The sequence below is a fragment of the Podospora anserina genome, chromosome 2 (genome assembly GCF_000226545.1).
Source record: "Podospora anserina S mat+ genomic DNA chromosome 2, supercontig 2".
NCBI classification, from domain to species: Eukaryota; Fungi; Ascomycota; class Sordariomycetes; order Sordariales; family Podosporaceae; genus Podospora; species Podospora anserina.
In genome coordinates this window covers 1,628,886-1,652,727 of record NW_001914858.1, presented here as the reverse complement: position 1 = coordinate 1,652,727, position 23,842 = coordinate 1,628,886, and the positions used below count along the sequence as shown (strand labels likewise).

The window sequence follows — 23,842 nt, the reverse complement described above, 5'->3', positions numbered from 1 at the left end:
TTGGTTGGCTGCGTATGGTTGCAACTGTACGGGCATGTAATTTGATCTGGGGCTATGTGCTGCGATAGTCGTTTAACGTTGTTTTTAATGTGTCTGAAATGATCGAACGCAGCTTCAATGCCCACCAAAGCGGGTCTTCACAAGTTGCAACTGGGCTACCCCCCTTTGGCACGCATCGTAGGCCCAAGTCCTTAATGTATGAGTGATCTAGTTAACTAGCCTTATCTGAACAGCATTTATATTTCCTGATAGGAGGGCGTGTGGATTTAGTTTTTCTATCAACAGCATAACAACTGCCACAGTGCCGTCCTCTTTTTCGGGCTGTTCGCAAATGGCAAAGCCGCCTGGGTATTTGAAGGGAATGCCCTCGCTAACACCGGATTCTCTCTGCATGAATCTGAGCGCTATCCTAGGTTATTGGAGCTGGGGTCTTTCGACATACCTGTGTTGACAATTCCGGTGAAACTGCTGCAAACTAGTGGTGCTGGACGCGATCAATCTGTTCGTTTTCCATAAGGTAATCAATCCTTGGTATTTCGGTTCGTAACTCTACGTAAGATGTCACTCAATGGCTCTGAGATCCCTATTTCAGTATGATCCGCATATCAGGCATTTCTATGTTCAATGATACTTTTTCATGCCCTTCGTGATCGTCGACTCCCTATCCCCTTTCATTCCTACTGATTTTCTCCTTGTAGATGGCCGTAAAACTCGTCTTCCACATTGGGAGAAGGCCTATGTATCAGCATATTCTCTGTTGCTTTCCGCTGTCTTCTATTTGAAGAGAACCCGCATCGAGATTTCTTGTAAAGCCGGAAGGATGCGGCAGCTTGTCCCCTCGCCGAGACCCCCCGGCCCATGCCTCTGGCTCCCCATTTCTTGACCCCTCGCTTGTCCACCCCATCATCTTCTTTGACCTTGTAGGCGTGGGCAACTTCTTTCTTATTTCGTCAGACCAGGACTACGGTACTCGAGCAACCAATTTGGATCGCTCTGAGCAACTCCATCGTCTTAGGTACTCGCCTAATCATCATCGCCATTGGTATGTCTATCCATCTTCTCTTTGCCTTTCCAATAGACCCATGGGCTGATCATCGTCACATTGATCAGGACTCGATCTGATCATCATAAGTTTTCCCATATGCCTCGATGGCATTATTCCCATGTCCTTAGTCGGTATGTCAAGAGAAAACCTATCGCAGCACTACAAGACATTGCAGCCAACATGATGACCGAAATGGGATTTGGGACTGAGTCTCCCGACTTTGAAGCACACAAGCATGATCTGACAAGCCTTTCGTCACTCCTCTTCTATTAGCCATTGATTCTTGAGATATCTGACCTGCTAACTTTTTCTCGTGACAGTCTACCAATTGTTTTCCAACCACATGATCCTTCGACTCCCTCCAGGGAGACAGTCGACACCATCCTCACCTCGCGTGGATTACTGACAAGTACTGTTTCGGTCACGACTCACTGCTTCCCTTCCCAAGCAGATCGAAGCACAGGTCAATTCCCGACGATGTCGGTCATGGTCATTTGGCACATGAAGAGGCAAGACAAACCCGAGCAGGCAAGTGATCCCAGTCCGAGATTTGTCTCTATTCCACAGCTTCATGATGAGTTTACTTATCTTCTCTGTATTCAATGGGTCTCATACCTTCTTTGAGGCCACCTGAGATCAACAAACAATCTGACAGCCCTCTTCCTTCTACAATGTCTATCGTAGCTCGTTTGCTGTTGGGTTCATACGCTGACATATTTCTATTCAGATTCGAGACAAACCCTAGGGTACCACGCCTCTACACTTCGAGCCTCCACCTGATGCCAGCGATGCCTCCGAATCAACAAGGAAATGATAGCTCTGGATTTCCAACCCTGCTGCCATGCTCATCAGGTCAGTATCTCACTTCACTATTCTCACCTACACACTTCTAGCGGCCATCATGATGACAACACTCGCTTCATGATCACTGCCCCGACACGGGCATGAGTTGATTTCTACTTGCTTGCTCTGAGGAGGTCGCCCCCCCCTTATTCCTGTTGACATGATTCCTTTGGTCAGAGAGCTGACTGCCGTGGTCCAAACATAGCCGAAGACGACGATGATGACGATCACAGCAAGAAGTAGGATCCACTCCCTTGGTTTCAATGCCCCTCAACACCCCAGCTTGAATGATGACATTTTGTTCTGACCATCACACCATGATGTTCTCGACGAGTCGTACTTTTTTCATCTGAATGATCTCTTGACATCATAGCCTCTTTACCTGATCACATCTACTCGATGACACAGCCGGCCATGGAACATCACAGATACTCGGAGTTCAGACACTACGGCTATCATGGCCAGAAGCCGGTAAGTCTTCCTTCGCAGCATCATTTGACACCAACACCATGATGATTAAAACACATTGAACACTGAGAGCTCTGGGTGGTTCCAACCCATATGATTGACACTTCTATTCGTTTCTCTCTGACACAGTCAACTACACTTCCTCTTCATTGTTCTTGACCTTCCTGGCTTTGGTACAGAGCTAATTTGCAACATGCCAGGCACCCAAACATCCCAACCTCCCATCCACATCATCATACCAAAAATGTGAGCAGCGAATGCGTTGACTTCTTTCTCGTTGTGATCATTTCACAGTGACCATGATGATAAAAACTTTGTCAACTCACCCCCAGCATTGGTGTGGAGAGGATGGACTCCCAAAATATATAGTTTTCATCTGACTGAACGCCTTTCTCTTTCCCCCCCCCAGCTATTCTTGACGGAGATCTTGCTAACCTGTATTTCTTGGACAGACGAACATCCTCATGACATTAAGTTCTCTCAGCAGTCTCTCCCATCAGTCTCTCCCATCAGTCTCTCCCATCAGTCTCTCCCATCAGTCTCTCCCACCGGTCTCTCCCACCAGTCTCTCCCACCAGTCTCTCTCACCGAGTAAGTGTCATGCCCCTGGCACTCCTCCCGGCACACTCCCAACCCCGGCACACTCCCAACCCCGGCTTACTCCCAACCCCGGCTCACTCCCAACCCCGGCTCGTGTGATGACCAAACAGTGTTGTACTGAACATACCACCCATTCTCGGTGGTAACAACATGATTACAAGGAATTTGATCTGACAGAGCTATCTCTTCCCGTCTTTTATGACGTTTGACTTTGACGATCCTGCTGACATCTGGTGTTTTGACAGACCAACCCCTCTTGACCTCGTGCTCCCTCAACAAGTAAGTGTCATGACACTACCGAGACCACTGCCAAGCACATATCCAACCCCGGCTCCTATGATGACACGAATCGCTCTCTGAGCATCACGCCCGTTGCTGGTGGGCATGCCATGATTACCATTCGCAGTAGATCTGACAGAGTCATCTTCACCCGCCTCTTTTCACTCTTGGCTTTGGAGCCTTGCTAACTTTTGGTGTTTCAGCACTGACTACCTACCTTGGTCATTGGTGCTTCAGTAGATTGAGGTGAGTTCAGCAGCAAGGCAAGTATCTTCTCCCGGCCCCTCCCAACCCCAAGAGAGCCATGCTAACAACTTGGTGGATCTTGAGCAGCATACATAGACGAGCCCCAGGCAAGAAACCGACCGAGTAAGTCCTCACTTCTCTCCTTCACTCACCAAGGCTCTCATGATGAGAAAACTGAACAACCACCCCTTCACTGGCGTGCACATGATGTTCATTTATAAGCACAGTTTATCTTGACTGAGCTGTCTCTCCTGATTGCACACCCAGCACAATTTGAGAAGATTACTTTACTAACCTCTGGTGTCTGTTGCCAAAGCAGATGAAGCCGAGATCGATGCCCACGTGTCTACCTACGAGACAGAACTCCCTTCAAAGGTGAGAACACCACCCCCTTCCCTCACCGCCATGCCTCCGACATTCATGATGACACACTCATATACGTGTACTCATTCCATTTGAGCATCACACCACACAGCGGTGATCATGAAACAACACTTGTCGCTCTGATGGAGCCCTCTTTTCTGGCTGCACCTTCAAGCTGGTTTGCTTGACGGCTTTGTTAACCTTTCGGGTCTCTGACAGATCCCGACGAGCTTCCCACACGCTAGAAACACCACAAGCAGGTAGGACACCCCCCGGTCTCAACACCCTCCATCCTTCGGGTTCTATGATGATACTTCTCAAGAGATTAAGGCCACGCCAACCTGGCGTACCGATGACGCTTTTGCATCGGTGTTCTGATGTTGCTTACCTTCACTTCCTCTATCCAGTTCTTGGGTGGTTTGAGTTGTTTTGCTGACTTGAGCTCCTTGCATCTGCAGAGTTTCCTTGACTTCCGGGTTAACAGCCTCCCATTCCGCGTCTTCCTTTCACATTCCCTCCTGAAGACAACCCACTCGGCATGGGGACCAGCAACACAACACCCTTCCAGGCAAGAGCATTTTCTCGTTTTGTCTTTGCGCTTATTGTTTCACGGCTATCTTATTGATTATAAAGGAAACTGCACCGAGCTTGCTTTCCGGAGAACCATGCCAAATTTGGGAAAAGACATGGTTCACATGTTGCAAAGTAAACCGAAGAGAAAATATTAAGATGGCTGTGGGGCTTACCCTGATACACGTCTGCTTTCTTTGAGCTTTTCTTCAATTGCATGAAGCTGACATCTCGTCTTTCTTGTGCAGGTATCTTGACGACCGAACCCAAGGAAAAACGAACGGGCAAGCGGAGGAGGGAGTGGCAGACCAACAGAACAAGGCATTGGACATACGTCGGGGTTGTGGCGGTGGGATTTGATGGTGGGTTGTGGATTGGATATGGCCAGGCCAGATGTCAGAGATGGAAGGGCGGACAGGGGCTTCATGGCAGCAGATTACCCGTGGCCAGAAAGGAACTATTGATGTGATGAGTAGAAGAAGACAGCAACTCTGTTCCCTGGCTCGTGTCTCTGGACAACATGATGCCGATGGTGGAGATTGAAGGTGGCGATACCAAACAAATAAATAAACAAGCTCACTGAGCGTTGAACATGATATTGCTGCAATTGGGATCCAAGCGGAAACGTCAACAAACGGGAGATGTCAGGACGTCAACGCCCAGGCGGCTGCCAAGTGCTGAGAGCGCGGGGCCGGCTCGGCGCCAAGATGCGCAGAAAACTGCAAGCCACAGAAAAGAGGAGGATGTCATGTCGATGACAACCTGGTTTTCATCAAGTTCAAGACAGCTTGGTGAGCAGAACACCCCAAAGGGTTATCCGAACGGCCTCTGTGCCTCTGAAGGCCCCACGAAGAATCAATCTCCTCAGATCGTCCCATTCGTTTGCATATAGATTTTTATGCAGCTGTGACTCTCGATCGAACCAACGCGCCATCGGCCTTCTGCTCCCCTTTTTCCTGCGGTGGCATGGCACATGGCATGGAGCCGGAGATGAGCTGCCAACCGAAGGCGTTGCAAAAGGCCAGAGCGGAGCACCGTGCCCAGGATGTTGCCCAGACCGCCAAGCAGGAGCCAAGATGAAGGCGAAAGTCTTGTTTCACCAACCAAGCATTTTCCAAGACCTCTCAAGCATTTCCAAGAAAAGCCCTCGACGATCTCGCCAGATGCTGCAAACAAGGGTTTTTTCGCGAAACCTCTGACGACGCTCTTGTGAATATCGCTCTCCAGCCATTGCTTGCCACGCGGAACACCCGGCACAGGGGAAACACGAGCTGCGCGCCTGCAAAAGGAGAACCCTGCCGTTGGATAGCAGTCACAGCGCAAGCTGATGAAACGAAATTATGATGGAACCATTGGGTTTGGTAGCTGTGTACTTGTCGGGATTATGCATTGACTGGTCTGTCTCCAAGTACCCCGATATCCCACCCTCCATCTTCGCCGTGTACCCGAACACAGCCCGGCCGCTAGCTATTATCGGTCGCTGTCAGTGCCAGTGGAGTTGGGATGGGGCCAAATTGACATGATTGGACCCAGTGCCTTGCTCCCGCCCGCCGCTGCTGCCCATTTTTGATACTGTCCTGCCCTCGACTCGTCCTCCGTGTTGCCGTCAATCTTTCTCTCTCTTTCCTTCCTCCAGTCAACTTCTGGCACATTTCTTACCATCGTTTCAGTTGCAAATTGTTTAATATCGCAGAGGGAACTGCATTCTTGTTGCTTGTTTCAGTGCCACTCGTTACGGCCCCCCCCCTCTGCTTCATTCTGACTTTCGTTGAACACAACATCTTCTTCACTTTTCCGGATTTTTTTTGCCAGCAGAGACAGCGTGCGCCAAGTGAATCAATCCGTCTCAGACGTCATTCCAACCGCCCGACAACTACATCCACATCAAAACAGACAATCCATCAACAGGCTCACACTGCGCGCTTGTCGCAACCACAACCAGAACATCACCAAAATGCGATTCTCTAAAACATCTCTCGTTTCCGCCTCCCTACTGCTAGGGCAGGCGGCCGCCGAACTTCCTCCCATTGTCATGAAGGTGTGTAGTCGCGACAGTCTGCACCTCACCTTTGCGCCGCCTCCAATGGCTCTTCTCACTGACCATTTCCTCCATAGGGGTCCAAATTCTTCTACGAAAATGGCACCCAATTCTTCATGAAGGGTGTTGCTTACCAGCAAGACAGCGCCGCCTCCGGCCAGTCCACCGGCAGCTCCAAGTACAGCGACCCTCTTGCCGATCCCGCCAGCTGCAGACGCGACGTCCCCCTTCTCAAGCAACTCCGTACCAACACCATCCGTACCTATGCCATTGACCCAACCAAGAACCACGACGAGTGCATGAAGCTTCTCGACGACGCCGGCATCTATGTCATCAGCGATCTTAGCGAGCCAAGCTTGTCGGTCAACCGCGACGACCCCAAGTGGGACGTCGAGTTGCTCAAGCGATACACTGATGTCGTCGACGCCCTGAGCGGGTACAGCAACGTGATCGGCTTCTTCGCTGGTAACGAGGTCACCAACAATGCCACCAATACTGATGCCTCTGCCTACGTCAAGGCCGCTGTCCGCGACACCAAGAACCACATCAAGGCCACCACCAAGCGCTGGTTGGGCGTTGGCTATGCTGCCAACGATGACGCCGATATCCGTGAAAACATTGCCAAGTACTTCAACTGCGGCAACCAGAGCGAGGCCATCGATTACTGGGGATACAACATCTACTCGTGGTGCGGCGAGAGCTCTTTCACGGATTCGGGCTATGATAAGCAGGTCGAGTTCTTCAAGGGGTACTCGGTGCCTGTCTTCTTTGCCGAATATGGCTGCAACATTCCCCACGGTGCTGAGGGTCGTATCTGGGAGGAGACTACTGCCCTCTACTCTGATAAAATGACTGGCGTTATTAGCGGCGGCATTGTTTACATGTACCACCAGGAGGAGAATGACTACGGTATTTCTGCGCACCCCTTATTTGTGACATGCCTGTGCTGACTTTTCATTTAGGTCTGGTCCAAATCAAGGGCAGCACCGCCTCCAAGTTGAAGGACTTTGACACTCTCTCGACCGCCATGGCATCCGTTCGCCCTTCGCCCACCCAGATGGACGCCTACAATCCCACCAATTCCCCCGCCGCCTGCCCCACGGTCAACTCCAAGTGGGTCGTCAGCGGCGACCGCTTGCCCCCTACCCCCAACAACGACCTCTGCGAGTGCATGTACAAGTCCTTGACCTGCGTTCCTTCGGACAACCTCAAGACCACCGACTTTGGCAAAATCTTCAACTATGTCTGCGACCAGACTCCCGAGGCGTGCGACGGCATCAACGGCAATGTCACCTCGGGCGTGTACGGACCCTTCTCTATGTGCGGAGATAAGCAGAAGTTGGGGTATATTCTCAACGAGTACTATAACTCCCAGAACCAGGCCAGCGGCGCTTGCGAGTTCAAGGGGCAGGCCACCATCCAGGCGGCCGAGGCTGATGACCGGTGCAAGGCTAGCCTGGCTGAGGCCAGCGAGGCTGCTAGCAATACCCAGGGTGGGTCAGAGACGAGCAAGAATATTGCCGTGCCTATCCCCATGAAGCACCTGTTTACGATTGGTGACTTGGCTGTCGGGGCGTATGTGGTTGTTGCTATGGGCGTTGGTGCTGGTATGGTGCTTTTGTAAGGAAGAGGATAGAGGTGAGAGGAAAAGAGTGAGGATATGAAAGGGATCTCTTTTGTCTTTTGTGAGGGAGGATTGTTGGTGGTGGGATTGGGTGTCGTGGTGTCATTGTAGGACGGGTCCTATGAAAGGCCAAAAATAGGGCGTTGTTGTCATTTTGCTGTTGAGCGCTCAGGGAAAGGGATGGATTTTACAGGGACAAAAGGGAGGGAAGATTGGGCTTTTGTGTGTGTGTGTGTGGTTAGTGTTATTACCTTTCGGGTTTGTATTGTTGACATGTAATTGAGCGAATTCTTTCTTCGGATGTTGGTCAGGTAGGATATGTTTGTGGTTTGTGAATAGACAAGAAAGACGGTGATTGCAACATGGTTGTCTGGTCTGGTCATGGGAGTGATTTTGTTCAGGACTCTTTTCGAGTCAGTCAAGGAACACTGCTACAAGTCAAACAACACCAAGCCTGATGGAATACAAGGGTGTGGGGGTTCTCTCCGTTCATCCCCTGTCAAGACATCCCTTATACCAACCACGCCCATCATCCAAAGTCGGCAGGCCCTAACTAAACCCCAATTTTGACCACCACCACCTACTTTGTATCAGCAAGCACAATGTCAGAGAAACTCGATTCCACCACCACCAACTCCGAAAGCAGGCAGAGGATCGTGGACGCGCTCGCGGAACTTACGGCGGCGAAGGAGGCTGAGTGGGAGAGAAAGTAGAAGGAGTCGGAGAGGACCAGAAGAACGGGGGGTGGGTTTCTACGGGGGAGAATTGGAGAGGGGAGACAGATGGGGGCGGTTCAGATGGGAAAGGAGGTTCAGATGGGACAGCTACTGGGGATGGGGGTGTTTCACGAGGAAGGGGGGATGAGAAGGAGGGCGGTTGATGAGGGTGGGTAGTGATGGGAGCTTTAAAACATGGGAGGTTGAGGGGGGTTGTGGAGATCGAGAGGGTGAAGGGGGAGGAGGGGAATAAGCGGTGGCTAAAGGCGACGGGGGATTGTGAGAAGGTTGGGATGGATGATTCTAGGATGTGATATTGCTGTGCAGGATGTTTTCGGTAGTGTTGACTATGGGCTGATAGCGTTGAAGGAAGGACAGAGTTGCACTGGTAGTGTAGAGGAGAGGCCGTCTGGTGGCAAGGTACTTTTTCTTGTGAAAGGCTGCTTGTGGCCTGGGTGCCGAAGGCTATCACACGTGGAAGCACGAAGAATTGGTCGTATTGTTTGTGATGAATCTGTCTAGGTGCTTGTTCTGCAAGATGTGCTTGTTTGTGTGGATGAGTCAAAGGATGTTGATGAACTGTCTAGTAATCACATACTCGCCTTTGTTGTCCCTTGACTCGGCTAGAGACCGTCTGGTTGTCAGTAGAAGACATCTGCAACCCGTCGTGGAAGCCTGATGGTGTGGCAGGGAGCTATAAGAGTGAGACGATGCGCTGTTGATATTGTTCCGAAGCCCATTCGCTACCCTACATCTTCGATTTACAGCCCTTCCTTCCCAGATCACCTGCGCAAAACACAACTGGAGCAAACAACAACCACCACGTCACAACACTGATAACCGACCCAGCATTTACAATGGAAAATCTTTATTAGAACAGGTTCGAGAACATGCCCCGTCGTGTCATGATGGGCCAATGTGATCGTAAGGACCTTGAGGAGGCGTATGAAAGGTTGTGTAGTGAGTTCGACCGCACCCAGAGCGATGAGCCAATGGGGAAGCGAGAAAGACGCTATTTGCTCTTGGAGACCCTGGGTGAGGTTAGTGAATCATGATATGTGTAGGGTGATTTGTGAGATTGAGATATGATCAGGCTGTGCTAGAAAGACAGGAGAAACAGCTAGACGGCAGTCTATTCGGATCGGGTTAAGGGAACGACAAGGATATGAAGAAAGGAGAGGTCAGTGTTCAGAATGAGGAAGGAGGAGGAGGTGGTGGTGGTGGTGGAGGAGGAGGAGGTGGTGGAGGTTAAGAAGTAGGACGTTGGGAAGAGCGTAGAAGGTGGCGAGGAGAGTGGACGGGTCGAGTGCAAATCCGGGCATACTATGAAGGGTAGTTTATCTGGGAAGCCCGAGAGATACCTAATGTTGAGTTGTGATGATAGCGGCAGTGGAGCGGCTTAATGGCCACTCTGAAATGGTTTTGTGAGGTGTTGTTTTGGTTGAAGGATCGGTTGCATCTCGTGGTGCTTAGAGGATTTGATGTTCTATGTTGCTTACCTTGGGTAGGTGGCTTTCACAAATGAATTCTTGGAATCATCATGACTGCCACTGCAATCAAGACGAGGCAGCTGATCGCACTGCCACCCCCAAATCCTGAGTGTTGCCTGCAATCAACACATCAAATCGCGTGAATCTTTCCAAGACGCATTCTGAACAAATACCTTACAGTCCTCATCTACGCCATACCATGGCGTCAGACAGATCTACCACTCGATGTCGGCGATGCATCGTTGCTACCCAAGACCCCCGCCGCAGCGATTGGACTCCTTCAGTGGTCCTCCCTCGACCAACCTACAGCTACCACAGCGATGTAGCGATATTGTTGGCCTCCTCATGTCATCAATGCTCTGTCATAGCCAAGGGCGCTTTGCATTTCTCCCACATGTATCATCTCCCAGAGGGCGGCATCGACCCAAAGAACATCTCAATCGAATGTATGGGTCCAATCATGAAGCCTTTTGACTTTATGTCCGAAGAGAACTATGGGTCGACATATCCAGAAACGGAAGAGGGAAGAATGCCGGAAGTTTTGATGTTTTTTTTTCTCTTTCAAAAATGTCGCCATGTCGACTATCCGTCTAGTCTCATTGGCCTCGCCGGGTAGGTCACTTCAATCTCAACACCTTTTTACGCCCTCTGCTCACTAGCTTGTTCACAAGATGAAATCCAACACCACGTCGACCATTGTACTTCGACCATTCTTGAATGGATTTCTCAATGCCGTGCCCTACATGAATCGGGCTGTTTTCCAGATGCCCCTATCACGCTTCCATTTCGGTTGCTAAGTGTGGCTGAGGACATGATACGATTAGTTGACGCCAAAGACATTGTGTCGTCCAAAAGTCACACCCTTCCCGATTATCTGGCACTAAGTCATTGCTGGGGTCGGACAACAACCCAGCAGGCTGAAGCAACGTTGAAAAATGTGAAAGGATGGCGTCAGGGCTTTTCCCTTGGAAGGCTTCCAAGGACATTCAGAGATGCAGCCATGATAACCCGCCGTCTTGGAGTAGGCTACCTCTGGATCGATAGTCTTTGCATCATACAGGATGACAAGAGCGACTGGGAACGTGAATCTAGCAAGATGGCAAGCATATACCAGAACTCCTTCCTCACATTGGCGGCTACTGGGTCTGCTGATGGTGACTGCGGCTGTTTCGCAGGCTTTCATGAGATTCCTTACCACTGGTCCGGCCGAACTGTCAAGGATGACAAGCTATGGGCGCCGGTGAGTGTCGAGGTTGCCGGGTTTCGTCGTTGGTTTGCCCTGACCCCACCAGATGACATTCGCGGCATCTCGCCATACGGCATCTCAAGCTCTGACCAAACTCTGACAGGATACCCATTGCTTACGCGGGTGTGGGCGTTCCAGGAGCGGTTGGTAAGCCCTCGTGTACTTCACTTCGGCAAAACTCAGATGGCATGGGAGTGTCGGCGCGCATTCTGGACAGAAGTCTTCATCTTCGAAGATGACCCCAAAAAACAAGATAATGGCTTGCCAGCATACCTGGCGGCGCCGGTCGAGGTCCAGGAAAATCCTCTTCCAGGTTTCAACCAGCGTCAGAGGACAATACCAAAAGACTATCCATTTGAGATGATGCGCAAGCGGTTCATATCTCTCATGACGGGAACGTACACGTCAAAAGGCCCAACTACCAGCGTTAGTAGCCTCAGAGATCTGGCAAAACCCGACGATCACCCCGACACCATTCACGAGGCCTGGAGGATGATATTCGAGTTCTTCAGCCGTCTGGCAATGACGTACGAGATGGACCGACTTCCCGCCCTTTCTGGAATTGCATCCGCAGGATCGACGTCTATGATGTCGACGGAAAGCTCCACAAACACGTATCGCGGGGGGATTTGGTCCTCCCATATCCCAGAAGCCTTGTATTGGGTTGGCACTTCTCATCTTGCGCCACGGCCTGCACTGTACCGTGCCCCCAGCTTCAGCTGGGCATCTATCGAGGGGCCCATTACATTCCGAGATCCTTTGAAGGTCAGGCGCTTCTTTGACAGCCACCTAGGTTACCTAGGAAGGACGTCCTGTGAGCTGCTAGAATGCTCCTCGGTACCTGAAGGAGTAGACCCATATGGGAGAGTTACCGGCGGACATATTAAACTGCGCTCATGGACTAGTCGAGGTCGAGTGTCGGAGCAGACAGACGGTCGGTGGTTGATAGAGCACGTGGCCACTTCAAAACGGCAGAAGTTCTGGCCTGGCATTCCGCTGGCCGTAGCGCCGATGAAAGACGGTGATGAGGTACGCCTGAGTTTGCTCGAGCGTATCAAGTTGCATGCTGGACCGCTCTATGATATACCTGTAGCCACTCTGAACCCCAAAAATTTCCTGGTCATTGCTCTTGTATTGAGACCAAGGCGCCTGACGACGCATTCGGCGTGGCAGCGGGTTGGCTTGATATACCCAGTGGATGACATGACGGCATACATTGATCGCCGGGAAAACGGAGGAGCTAACATAGGTTCAGACAGCAGTATGTTTGATGGGCCTGCCTGATGGTTCACAGAGAAGGAGGACCTAACGATTGTCTGAGGTGGATTGAACAAACGGCAAGTCGTGAAATCCATGTTGAGTACTTTGATCTGCGAATGACGAAGATCTCGATCGAGATTCTCTTTTTAGACCACCATGACGCGTTGCTTCACTGTTGGTATCTAATCATTTGTGAAACCCGCAAACATGACCAACGCACTGTTTAGTAGTGCCAGAACAGGTCTTCCAGGACCATTCCAGTCCAACAATGAGAAAGACATTTCTCACCTGGTTCCCCGTGTGAGCGTGTCCCTGGGAAAGCGGGCATGGTCCAGATCTCCCACCAAGTTCCCCATACCGGAATTCCAAGGCCCGATGCAGCTCTCTTAAGTTGGCGTCCCAAGACATATCCCATCAACCACAGTCAATGGTCCATGATTTTGTCGCTCAGCGGTAAATTCCACCAAAGGGTATCATCAATGTTTCGTCCCCCAATCGTCCCCTTTCAGCCCACTCATGAGATATCCATCTCAACCTCCTCCTTCTCACCACCCTCAGCCTTTTTCTCAACCACAACCGCATCTATATTCCAGTCAGCAAACCCTCTCCCTGTACCCCCCCAATATCTCCAGGTCACATACCCTTCATCTCCACCTCCCCCTCCCTCTCCATCTTCCTCTTAAGCGCATACCCCATCTTCTTCTCCAACTTCCTCTGCTTCTTGGCGCTCACCGGCTTTCTCGGGCCGCTCGTAGGCATCAACCCCGGGCGGGCGCCAAATCTGTTTGCGTCAGTCTTCTCGATTTTGGACAGGCGGCCAGCGGCGGAGGACTTTTGCGCCTCTTTCCGGGCTTTGGCGGCCTTGGCGGCGAGCCTGTTCTTGGAGGGCTTGTTGGGGTTTTTGACGGAGGGCATGGTTGCTGTTGGGAGGGTTGAATGGGATTTGTGAGGGTGGAGGGTGAAGGTGGCCGTCAAGGTTGCGATGGGAATAATTTTTGGTGGACCCTTGGAGAGAGATGGGGCTTATCTTATCGCTCATGCAGGGATCAAACAAAGTGTGGAGGGTCAGGTGGGTCAGGGTCAGGTGGCTTGGTGGGGTTAAGTTGAACTGCATTGATGGAAAGGTTGAGATGAACGAGAGATAATTATCGTATTATTTGTGCCTGGTAGCTCCTTTCACTCATCATAAATAACCCAACATCCTACAACAGTCTGCGGAATATCCCCCCTCTCAACCCACAGTTTGACACTAGATAAGAATAGAAACAGCCGTCAACCCCGGATCCAATACCATATACGGAATACTCCCCTTATCCATTCCCGTGCTGTTGTGAAAAAAGACCCTCTGCAGTCCCTGCAAGTCTTCATACAGCCTCTGGCTCGCCTCCTTAACTTTCAGCTCATTCGCCCCCTTTTTGTACCGGTACACATTCCACTGGCTGGCCGCATAATTGAGCAAGCTCCTCTCATCATCCACCTTGAAGCTCAACAGCCAAGGCAGTTGTGCAGCCAGAAGCCACTGTCGTTGTCTGTTGATAGGAAGTGAAGCCACCAAGTCCGACTCGTTGAACTGGCGGAGCTGCCCCCAATTGTGGTCGGGGGCTCCTTACACAAGCATGGGGGCTTGGAGACAACAAAGACCTGGTAGAAGTTCTGCAGGTAGTTGACAGCGCTGTGGTAAGGGGAGGCGATATGAATGCACATGGTGACAGCGTCGACAAGGGCATCGAGCGTCTTGAGCTCCGGGAAAGAGGGCATGAAGCCGGCTGTTTTGACTTCTTTAACAAAGTCCTGGATGTACTTGTCATTTGCGATGCTCTCATCCGTGGGGAACGAGATTCTGAGCATGGAGTTGACGTAGTTTCTCAGAACGTGCCAGAGAGCAAGCATGTTCTTGGCATAGGGGTAGTTTTTGTAGCGAGTGTGGTTGAGTCCCTCTTGTGTGTTGGGAAAGCCACGCCGGTTGAGATCGTTGGGAACATAGCTGCCAACGAAATCGTATGTGTCGTAGGCGTCGCGGATGAAACTGTAGGCTTGGTCTGGAGTCACGCCGACGATGTCCGCTACTACCTGGGGTACAAGACTGGCACGAGCAGCAGCATTGAGGGAGAGGGTCTTGTACCAGTGAGGCAATAACAAACGGTACAGGGGATGATCCATCGGAATGGTTCGGTTGATGGCGACGATGATCGACTCTTCGACAAGATGAGACAACGTAAGATGCACGGCAAGCTCATGGCGCATCCAGTCGGTAACCTGAGAGGCTGTTTTGGCATATCGCCATGGCCAATCCTCCTTCTCACCGGCGGTTGAGTCGTATGGTGTCATGCGTTTGTTGAAGATGGTGGTGGACTTCTCCATCGAACCCTTATGGTCAAGGCAGATGGCGATGGGGTGCAGCTTGCCGTCATCATGAAGTTGGAACAGGGTCACTGCCCCGACACACCAGTTGTCATCGCTTCCAGGCTGTTTATGATGGAGCACCTGTTCTGGATTTGAGATGCCAAAAGCCTTGCGAAAGTAACTGCCGTCCTGCACAAATAGGGAAGACTTGTCCACCTTGGCGAAGAAGTCTAGCCATTTGTTGTACCCACCATCCTTGGCCGCCTTGGTGAAGTCGGCAATCCATGCTGGCGAGGCTTTGGTAATGGTGGTAGGGTTGACTCCAGTGAACTGCTGATCAGCAAACCGACGATCGCTGTACCAGTCGTCTAAAAGACCGATATTTCCGCCGTTGCTGATGTCAGTGCCGAATTTGCGGTGGTATTTGTTGTAGTCAACAACGTCCTGGATTTTGATCCCCTTCTCAGGATCGCCTCCAAAGGCTGCTGCCCTGGCCTTCTCAAGCAGCCACTCTTTCGTCTTGCCAACCAGACCATCCTCTGTTGGTGTGATCTTCTTGAGAATGACTTGAGTCTCAATGAGCCCAATCGCGTTGAAGATACCAAAAGGTGTGTAACTGTGCTCCGGAGGGATCGTCTGAAGGTGGGGAGGATACTGCGCAGGCGTTCCATCCGCATTCTTGGGGTACGCCGAGTAGTTGTAGAGCTTCTTCTGCTCCTCGAGGGGGATATACCGAGGCAGTGTTGGCTCAATGCCTAGAACATCGAACAGCGCAGAAAATCTAGGACATGATGTGAGTATCTGTCGGACATTCTCGTTTGAGGAGAGACTCACGTTTGTTCGATTTTGGCGTATGCTTGGGTTAGAGCAATCTGAGTCCCCATGTAAGTGCCCTCTACGATGTCGCCTTCGGGCTCCTTGGCGTGGGAGGGATCCTTAGGGTCGACAGTAGAGTAAAGCTTCAACTTCAGGAGTTCATTGTCAAAAACACCTGGGTCAAATGACAACAACGAGGCATCCTTGACAGACTTCGGTGCTAACTGCTTCAGATATTCTCTCTCTGAGAGGTGTTTGAGAATCGATTGCTGGGTTGGGACGATGGCCTTGATCTCAGCTGGTGGTGTGGGGAGAGCCGGGTCCAGTTGCTGTTGCCAATAGCTCTCGAGCAAGGCAAAAAGCCTGTTCACTAAGGGGATGCTTTCTGCCAAGTTTCGTGACATGTTGACTGGTAGTTGAGTAGAGGGTGAAGAGATATGATGGACCGGCCAGCCATGGTGACGGCGCAGTATTTATGGAACGAAGAAACATGCCTACTAGAGACTCTAGCTTTGTCTCAGCTAACCATCCTCAACATGCCCAGACCGTACTGTGCAGTCAGCACCAGGGCTGCCGCTGTCTTGGACACAGCCCAGACGTGCCAGGCCAATGAGGCTGGGTCCGGGTTGTCCACATTCTGCAGGGACTCGGGATGCAGACGTATTTTCAGCCACTCATAATGAGACCGGGGAGCTGCAGAAAAGCGTTCGGTAAATGAGCTTGCCCTATTCAGAGCATGCCCGAGTGTTGAGGTTACATCGGCTGGCGATAAGGCTGAGCAGCATCGCAACCACACGAGTATTATGTATCATCCTGTAAGACAGAGTAGGACCAGGGTAAGATCACAGCTGCATTACTTCCGGATTTTGTGTCATTGTGCTCTCTGGCATCGGTTCGATATTTCCTTAGTACTCTATAAGTCTCCTCCAGACCAGATTCGGGAGTCGGCTTCGGGATATGTCTAGGCTGGGCCGTGTAAAGAAGGTGATGAGTGGCTTTTGCGGCACATTCCTTCCAACCCTCCACTAAGACTGGGTCGTTGCGGCTGAGCCACCGAAGTTTGCACATCAGTCCATGATGGATGCATCATGGTTTGCCCAAGCAGATGGTGATTGGATTATGGAGTGTCCACCGGGAACCCCAGTGCATATATAGTCTTGAAGTGGTCTCGGCAGTTTCCGTTCAAATAAACCAGAGATGAATCCTTATGACCAGCCTGGAGGCGCTGACAGTGTGTGGGAAGTAGCTGTTCGCAGGAGTTGAATGGACGCAGGGTTGGCAGCTGCAGCAGCCAGTGGACGTCCATCATCAACAGTGGCCCAGCTGATGCGGTAATCGCCATCTCCATCAATAGGAAGGCGCTGATCCTCCGGGCTCATGCCAAAATGCGAGCTGTACGATCTCGGTAGGATCACTTCACATATCCGTAAATGCTTGAGGCGCGTTATAGGCTCAAAATAAAGCTTTCGAAGCTCCTCAGGCGACGCGAGCATGAGGATTTGCGGCATGATGATGGAAATACGCAGCTGAGACAGTAACGGCATATCGGCGAGACCGTCCCAGAATGCTTCGTAGCCATCACGCCCCCAGTGATGCGGAACAAACCTGGGGTGGTTCCGATCAAAAATGTTGACTTCCCATTTGAACTCCAAGGATCTGATGAGCCCCCAATTCTTGGGTATTTTTACTTGAAGGCTCCGCAGATCATCTGACGGAAGCCTCTCGGTGCCAATGTTGACGATGTGAAAGGTATTGGACTGATACAGTATGGGAATCCCTTCTTCAAATCTACATGCAGTTTAGCTTACCTGACCCAGAGTTTGTACAGCAAAGACTTACACTCGCTGGCAAGTGAAGAGAAGGTTGATATCCAGCACTCGTCGGCGACTGGCAAGAAAGCAGTGATGCTGGCGTGATGTAACCTCGCTGAAGGGGCCAGCAACTGGCTGCTCACAGATGGCGTGGCGCCAGCGCTTCCTGAGACCTACCCTGTCAGCGCGAATGGGGTGAGTTGTGAAATTTAGATGGATGCGTTGACCGCCAAAGATCTCGGTATAGATGACAGCTCGCAACTCGGCAGGTAGCTTGCCAAACAGGGGCGACTCGAGTTGGTCCAAAAGACGCGAGGCTGTTATCCCCGAGGGGGCCTCGGTGTCAGAAATTTTGTCTGCCATGTAGCGTGAAGATCGAGCTCAAGTAGGAAGGAGAACTGGCGGCGTATCCGTGAGGCGATGCTGATAGAGATGTTCCATTTGTTTTCCTGCGAGGCACCAACAGAGGAACTGATATGGTGGTGAATGAATGTCAGGCAACCAACGCGGGGCGACTGCCAAGACCAAGCCTCTGAGGTGGGGCAGCTTCGGTGGGTGGAGGGGTGAGTACAGGGATCCTTAGGCCACCACATGTTGTCCCTGACTGATCCATAAGCTCCGAGTATTGGTGGTATTCCAAAGGATTGAACCAAAAAAAGAAGGCATTTGCCTAATCATCACGATTCTGGATACCCAGTCTTGTATTGTATGACCTTTGTGAGGCACACACATGTCGTTGGAGTCTAACCGTACACTACAGATATTGACTGCATACCCGTGCGCTAACATTCTACATAAGCCATCATCATCTTGTTCCACTACCCCGCAATCGAGGAGTCTGGGTCTCGCTTCCAGGTGCCACGATTCGCTTTCCAGTTTGTTGACTTTTGGGTCCCTCGTTGAAGTAAACGGACAATGGCGACCTTAATTCGTCAAAATCCGGAAATGGTTCCCCGACAACTGCGAGTCGCCAACAAAGATGTTCGGTGACCTACCCCGCGTGGACATGGATGATGCCGAGGCAGTGGAATGACGCCAGAAGTACTGGACGTGCCCAACATCAAGAATCGCTTGGAAGAAAGGTCTCTTTCTCTTCTTCAACCTCATGTTTCTTGACAATCCGGCACAATGAGGTCGGCGGTATACTCTATCATTGCGGCTCTGCTCGCTTACCAGTTCTACGCCCTAGGCCCTCTGATTCAACGTGCAGTGACTGTTCTGGGCGTTTTCCGAAGCTATCCTGCGGGTGACATAGGCACCACGCAGCAAGTGACCTCTATTCCTGACACAACGCATTGCGAGGATCTTCACCATCATGTTCCGAGCGGTCTCCTCTTCACAGCCTGCGAAGATGATCCTAGTACGCGGTTTCAGTGGTTTCCCCCGCTTGGAAACTTGGATAATCCTAAGCTGGCCGCCGAGAGTAGAGGTTCCATCCATGTGATTGATCCCAAGGTGAGCTCCAACCTCAAACAACTTGTCACAACACAACTGACCGTCCTTATGTAGGGTCTTGAATCACGACGGCTCAAGTTCGAAAACTTCGACGGTGCTTTCATCACCCACGGCATTGATGTAATCGACGACCCCGAATTGCCCACTGGTCAGGCCGTCTACATTTTTGCCATCAACCACCTTCCTGACCCCACCCCTACCGCGGAAGGCGAAGAGGCAAAGGCAAGGTCCCAAATCGAACTCTTCCACCACAAGATCGGCACCAACACGATCAGACATATCCGATCTGTTTGGCACCCTCTGATCCGGACGCCAAATGATGTCTATGCCACCAGCCCGACTTCTGTCTATGCCACGAACGATCATTACTACACCGGCCATAGCATCATGCGCATGTTGGAGGATGTCTATTACGGAGCCAAGTGGACAGACACTGTGCATATCAAGCTCGATTCCTTGAGCCCAGTCAAGACATCAGACGCTGGTCTGAGTGCCAGTGTAGCCCTCGCCGGAGTTCACAACAACAACGGTCTTGGCCACGGCCGGACCGAAGACGAGATCTTGATCGCACAAGCAGCTAGTGGCACCCTTCACATTGCTCAGCTCCCACCCAAGGGTAGCTCAAACTACAACATTACCATTTTGGACACGCTCGAGGTTGACTCTGTTGTCGACAACCCCAGCTACTTCAAGGACCCTCTCGCCACAGGCCCCTCGGATGACCGCAGTGGTTTCTTGTTGCCAGGCATCTCAAAGGCTGCCACTCTCGCCGAGACTTCCAGAGACCCAGCTGGCAAGGATCCTGTCAAAGTCTTCTATACCAAGCCTTCAGCAGGTGTGAAGGCGCAGCAGTGGGAGACAAGGGTGATCTTTGAGGATGACAGCAGCAGGATCAGGAGCGCAAGTGCTGCTGTCCTCATCTCTCTCGGCAAGAGCAAGGCGCGGTTGTTTGTTACGGGATTTGTCTCGGCCAACGTTATTGCTCTTGATGCAGACCTATAGGAGGGTCACTGCAAGACAAAATCTGTATGTTTATTTGCATCCCAAGTTACATGAGACGGTCATGTGTGTTGGCAACCCTAACGAAAACGTGTTATATGCGTTGTATGCGGCTCCTGTGTCGAGTATTGCTCATGTGCGCTATTTTCCTCAAAGAAAACATCTCAAATCAGTAGCCCGATTAGCTCAGCTGGTTAGAGCGTCGTACTAATACTGGAAACAGTACCAAGTAATGCGAAGGTCAACAGTTCAATCCTGTTATTGGGCATCCACTTTTGCTTCTTTTTCCAACTCCATTACCATATATTCTCCTTTTACCCTCATTGTATCTGGCAAACCTAGATTTCCTCCTCCCAAAGATCATACTCCTCAAAGTATCGATCATGAATCCTCCTCGCGTACTCCACCAACGCGGGATAACCCCTCACCAACCTCCCCGTCTCAGGAGCAGCGCTGCATATTGCCGTCAGCCATATCCATCCAGTTCAATGACACAGAGCGAAACTCACCTGCTACACATCAACCTCCCCGCAACCATGCCATACAAAGTGCAATCCGCTTCCGTGGGCCCCTCCCCTCCCAAGACCCAAAACGGCTTATCGTCACCATTATCCCCATTCCCCCTCCTCCGGGCTAGAGTTTTATTCCTCCCCTCCACAACAAAAGCATTTATAGCTTCCCACACCTCCTCCTTCAATACCCTCACCTCGTCAGAAGAGTACCTCCCTGTCCCCTGCCCATAGAGCGTCCGGATGATATCCTTGTAAATCTTCCCCCCTATAAGCCATTGCATCACCCATGGCAGACCCGCTCCTCCCTGACCGAGAATTCCTTCTCTCATGGGGTAGTAGTTGTCGACCCATTGCTCGCGGGTGTTGAAGAACTGGAGTTTATCTTCCAGTAGTGCTCTAATGGACAGGTCAAGGGCTTTTTCTGCCGGGGAAAGGGCAGAGTTGAGGTCGGGGAGGAGGTGGTCGGATATGAGCCGCTTAGTGATAAGGGTTGAGTCGCCTAGGAGTTCGGGGGTGTGGTTTGGGGAGGGCTGGTAGGACACGTAGGGTATTTTCCTGTTGGGGGATTGGGGTAGGGAGCCGGAGGCGATGGTGTAGGGGATGGAGGAGAGGCGGAGGCGGAGCTCGAGTTTGTTGACGAAGGGGGACCAGACGTGGTTAGGGGTGGGGGGGAAGTTACGGTTGAGGGTTATGGGGGGTGCCATTTTGAAGAAAGAATTTAACTTTGTTTTTGTCTGTCAGTTGAAGTGCTATTTTGCATCATCTCGTGAACGCGGCAGATGCAGCTTATAAGTTAGGACCCCTGCCGGGCATGGCCGGCCACAGATGGACGGAGGTAAATTCGCCCGGCGATGACCAATGCAACGGCAAGCCAACCATTCGGCGCTGTGCCGTATGCCTAACCTGACGACCTCGCACTTGGACTAAGCTCGCCTTTTCGTCTTGGAGCGAGTCTCCGGATCCAAATGGCGATAAGCCGGGGCGGGGTGCCTGCCAAACAATTTGGTGACATTGTCCCTACCAATCGCTTCGGCTGTTTGTCCATTACCACAACTTACACGCAGCCACGTTGACGGTGTCCACCCCAGCTGTGGACCATCCTTCATGAATTCCGAGATTGACTCATCATTCAACAAGAAAACAAGTCGCTTTGGCGGAGTGGTTAACGCGCGCCCCTGCTAAGTATGGATTCTATCCACACAGTTGCATAGGGCGTTCCCTCGGGAGCGTAGGTTCGAATCCTGCAGGCGACGATATCTTTTGTTGGTCCTTTATATTTTTTTGGGGAATTTGGGTGATCAGCTTCTCTTTGAGGAGCTAGGTATGTGTCGAAAATGATGGGCACCAGTGCAGGAGAAAAAAGGAGTGTAGACAGTAGAGATATTATCATTGAAGGGTATCAAAAGTGTTCATATCAAATGCCATGCAAAGCCCATAAATGCAAAGGAAATGACAATACAAAGCGCGCCGACCCGGTCCCGTATACCGCTCGCCATCCCTATCCCTACCCAAATGACATGCTCGCTTTTGTCGTACAACATACACACGTACAATCCTCGAAATGTTAAGCTCCTTCCAACAAGGTTAGGAGCCTGAGCCGAAAGGATAATTGAACTTCAACAGCCCATTCAACCCTCCAACCCACGAGTCATCGTCCTCTCCGAACCCTTCCGAGTCGTTTTTGTTCGATGCTCTAATCACGCAAGGAACACCACCCTTCCACCCATCCTCGGTTCTCTCCAGCTTCTCCCCTTCCACTCGGACCTCCATGCCAATCGTCACCCCTAGGCGTCGTTTCCCATCGATCGAGACCGGCAACTCTCTGCCTCGGTTCCGCTTGCTGAGTCTCAACACCACTTTGGTATGCAGTGGCAAGACCAAAGGGCGGAAACTCAAGCTTCGCGGGCTAATAGGTGTGATAAGAAGGGATTTCACAAGGGGATGAACAATCGAGCCGCCGGCCGAGAGAGAGTATGCTGTCGATCCTGTAGGGGTGCTAATAAGGATACCGTCTGCTACAGCTTCGGTAAGGAAATGGCCGTTGACAAATATATCAATGATGGCGAGATGAGGATGCGATCCACGATCGATCGAGACTTCGTTGATAGCGTGCAAATATGGTGAGTTGCCGCCCCTACCTCCTGCTGCACCAGCCGTGGAAGACTGCGCAGTAAACACTGGTTCGCCCTCGAGACCCAAGGATGGTTCAGCTGTGGATGTAGGTAGTATGTGTTCGTTGATATTGCGGCCTTCGCTGTCGTAGATGCCGACTCGTAGTCGGTTTCGGAGGAGGATCTTGGAGGTACGGTTCAAGCCCATGCATTTTCCATTCCCCCGTACACTATCCCAGCCCTCGGGGTCTGGCAGACCATCGATGGCCCTGGTGGTAGCTGTTCGGGTATGAGGATCCCCAAGATCCTCGGTTGAGACGCTGCAACCGCTCATATAGCATTCTCGAAAAGCTCGTTTGTATTCGTCAAACTTCCACTCGCCGAGAAACCCAAGGGTGCCCATACTGAAAGCCAGGATTGGTGGCACACTGAAGTGGCTTGAAAAGAGACTTGCGGCGCGTAGGATGGTGCCGTCACCACCCATAGTGGTAACCAGGTCGATTTTGTCGGCATACAGTGCTGTAGCATCAGCAGGAGCGGCCGAATATATGGGGAATGGCAAGTCTTTGTGTATGGTGTGAGCAACATGGCTCTCAAAGACGAGGTTGAGCCCAGGGTAATTGTTGTGGATGTGCTTTGCGAATTCGACGGCCGAGACGGTAACGTGAGGAGCGTGCAACTTGGGCACGATAAAATCGATGTTGCGTGTGAGCAAGGATGTTGCGCTGGTGGCTCCGGCCAGTGCAAGGCGAGGAGCGACGCCGTCTTCGCTTTGCTGGTAGTGAGGGACAATGCGATTACTCAAGGTTCAGACGTCAAGAATCTGCCTCCGGTTTGTTGAGACGGAAAAGTCCCGCCATGGTTGGGCTGCAAGTTTAAGTCTGCATCGGGTGATATTGGTCACCTTGCTGGTTGTGTTCAGCAAGGCGAAGGCTTGAGCAGGGCAACACAACCTCGACATGGTGACATGTTCGACTGGCCGACTAACCAGCTGCGCTGTGGCTTTG

General features: G+C 51.4%; 8 protein-coding genes across 8 annotated transcripts, besides 2 other annotated features; 3 read left to right on the top strand and 5 right to left on the bottom strand.

Annotated features, from left to right (window-relative positions):
• Nucleotides 1-6,368: 6,368 nt before the first annotated feature.
• On the top strand, nt 6,369-8,076 carry PODANS_2_4390 (uncharacterized protein; the record flags this gene model as incomplete). The annotated part of the gene is made up of 3 exons (XM_001911156.1): nt 6,369-6,452; nt 6,530-7,361; nt 7,415-8,076. 3 exons carry the CDS (start codon nt 6,369-6,371, stop codon nt 8,074-8,076), a joined length of 1,578 nt encoding a protein of 525 aa, XP_001911191.1.
• A 3,017-nt stretch (nt 8,077-11,093) lies between these two features.
• Nucleotides 11,094-12,812, top strand: PODANS_2_4380 (uncharacterized protein; the record flags this gene model as incomplete). The annotated part of the gene is made up of 1 exon (XM_001911155.1): nt 11,094-12,812. One exon carries the CDS (start codon nt 11,094-11,096, stop codon nt 12,810-12,812), a length of 1,719 nt encoding a protein of 572 aa, XP_001911190.1.
• Nucleotides 12,813-13,302: 490 nt separating this feature from the next.
• On the bottom strand, nt 13,303-13,703 carry PODANS_2_4375 (uncharacterized protein; the record flags this gene model as incomplete). The annotated part of the gene is made up of 2 exons (XM_001911154.1): nt 13,303-13,370; nt 13,430-13,703. The coding sequence occupies 2 exons, from the start codon at nt 13,701-13,703 to the stop codon at nt 13,303-13,305; spliced, it is 342 nt and encodes a 113-aa protein (XP_001911189.1).
• Nucleotides 13,704-14,037: 334 nt separating this feature from the next.
• Nucleotides 14,038-16,351, bottom strand: PODANS_2_4370 (uncharacterized protein; the record flags this gene model as incomplete). The annotated part of the gene is made up of 3 exons (XM_001911153.1): nt 14,038-14,272; nt 14,341-15,912; nt 15,966-16,351. 3 exons carry the CDS (start codon nt 16,349-16,351, stop codon nt 14,038-14,040), a joined length of 2,193 nt encoding a protein of 730 aa, XP_001911188.1.
• An 801-nt stretch (nt 16,352-17,152) lies between these two features.
• PODANS_2_4360 (uncharacterized protein) lies at nt 17,153-18,121 on the bottom strand (the record flags this gene model as incomplete). Its single annotated transcript, XM_001911152.1, has 2 exons — nt 17,153-17,735; nt 17,787-18,121. 2 exons carry the CDS (start codon nt 18,119-18,121, stop codon nt 17,153-17,155), a joined length of 918 nt encoding a protein of 305 aa, XP_001911187.1.
• A 765-nt stretch (nt 18,122-18,886) lies between these two features.
• On the top strand, nt 18,887-20,215 carry PODANS_2_4350 (uncharacterized protein; the record flags this gene model as incomplete). The annotated part of the gene is made up of 2 exons (XM_001911151.1): nt 18,887-19,213; nt 19,268-20,215. The coding sequence occupies 2 exons, from the start codon at nt 18,887-18,889 to the stop codon at nt 20,213-20,215; spliced, it is 1,275 nt and encodes a 424-aa protein (XP_001911186.1).
• Nucleotides 20,216-20,387: 172 nt separating this feature from the next.
• Nucleotides 20,388-20,480, top strand: a tRNA (tRNA-Ile).
• Nucleotides 20,481-20,550: 70 nt separating this feature from the next.
• Nucleotides 20,551-21,428, bottom strand: PODANS_2_4340 (uncharacterized protein; the record flags this gene model as incomplete). Its single annotated transcript, XM_001911150.1, has 2 exons — nt 20,551-20,665; nt 20,722-21,428. The coding sequence occupies 2 exons, from the start codon at nt 21,426-21,428 to the stop codon at nt 20,551-20,553; spliced, it is 822 nt and encodes a 273-aa protein (XP_001911185.1).
• Nucleotides 21,429-21,868: 440 nt separating this feature from the next.
• Nucleotides 21,869-21,977, top strand: a tRNA (tRNA-Ser).
• Nucleotides 21,978-22,308: 331 nt separating this feature from the next.
• On the bottom strand, nt 22,309-23,541 carry PODANS_2_4330 (uncharacterized protein; the record flags this gene model as incomplete). Its single annotated transcript, XM_001911149.1, has 1 exon — nt 22,309-23,541. A coding segment is annotated over one exon (1,233 nt), but the record flags the coding sequence as incomplete, so codon positions are not given.
• Between the last annotated feature and the right edge of the window lie 301 nt (nt 23,542-23,842).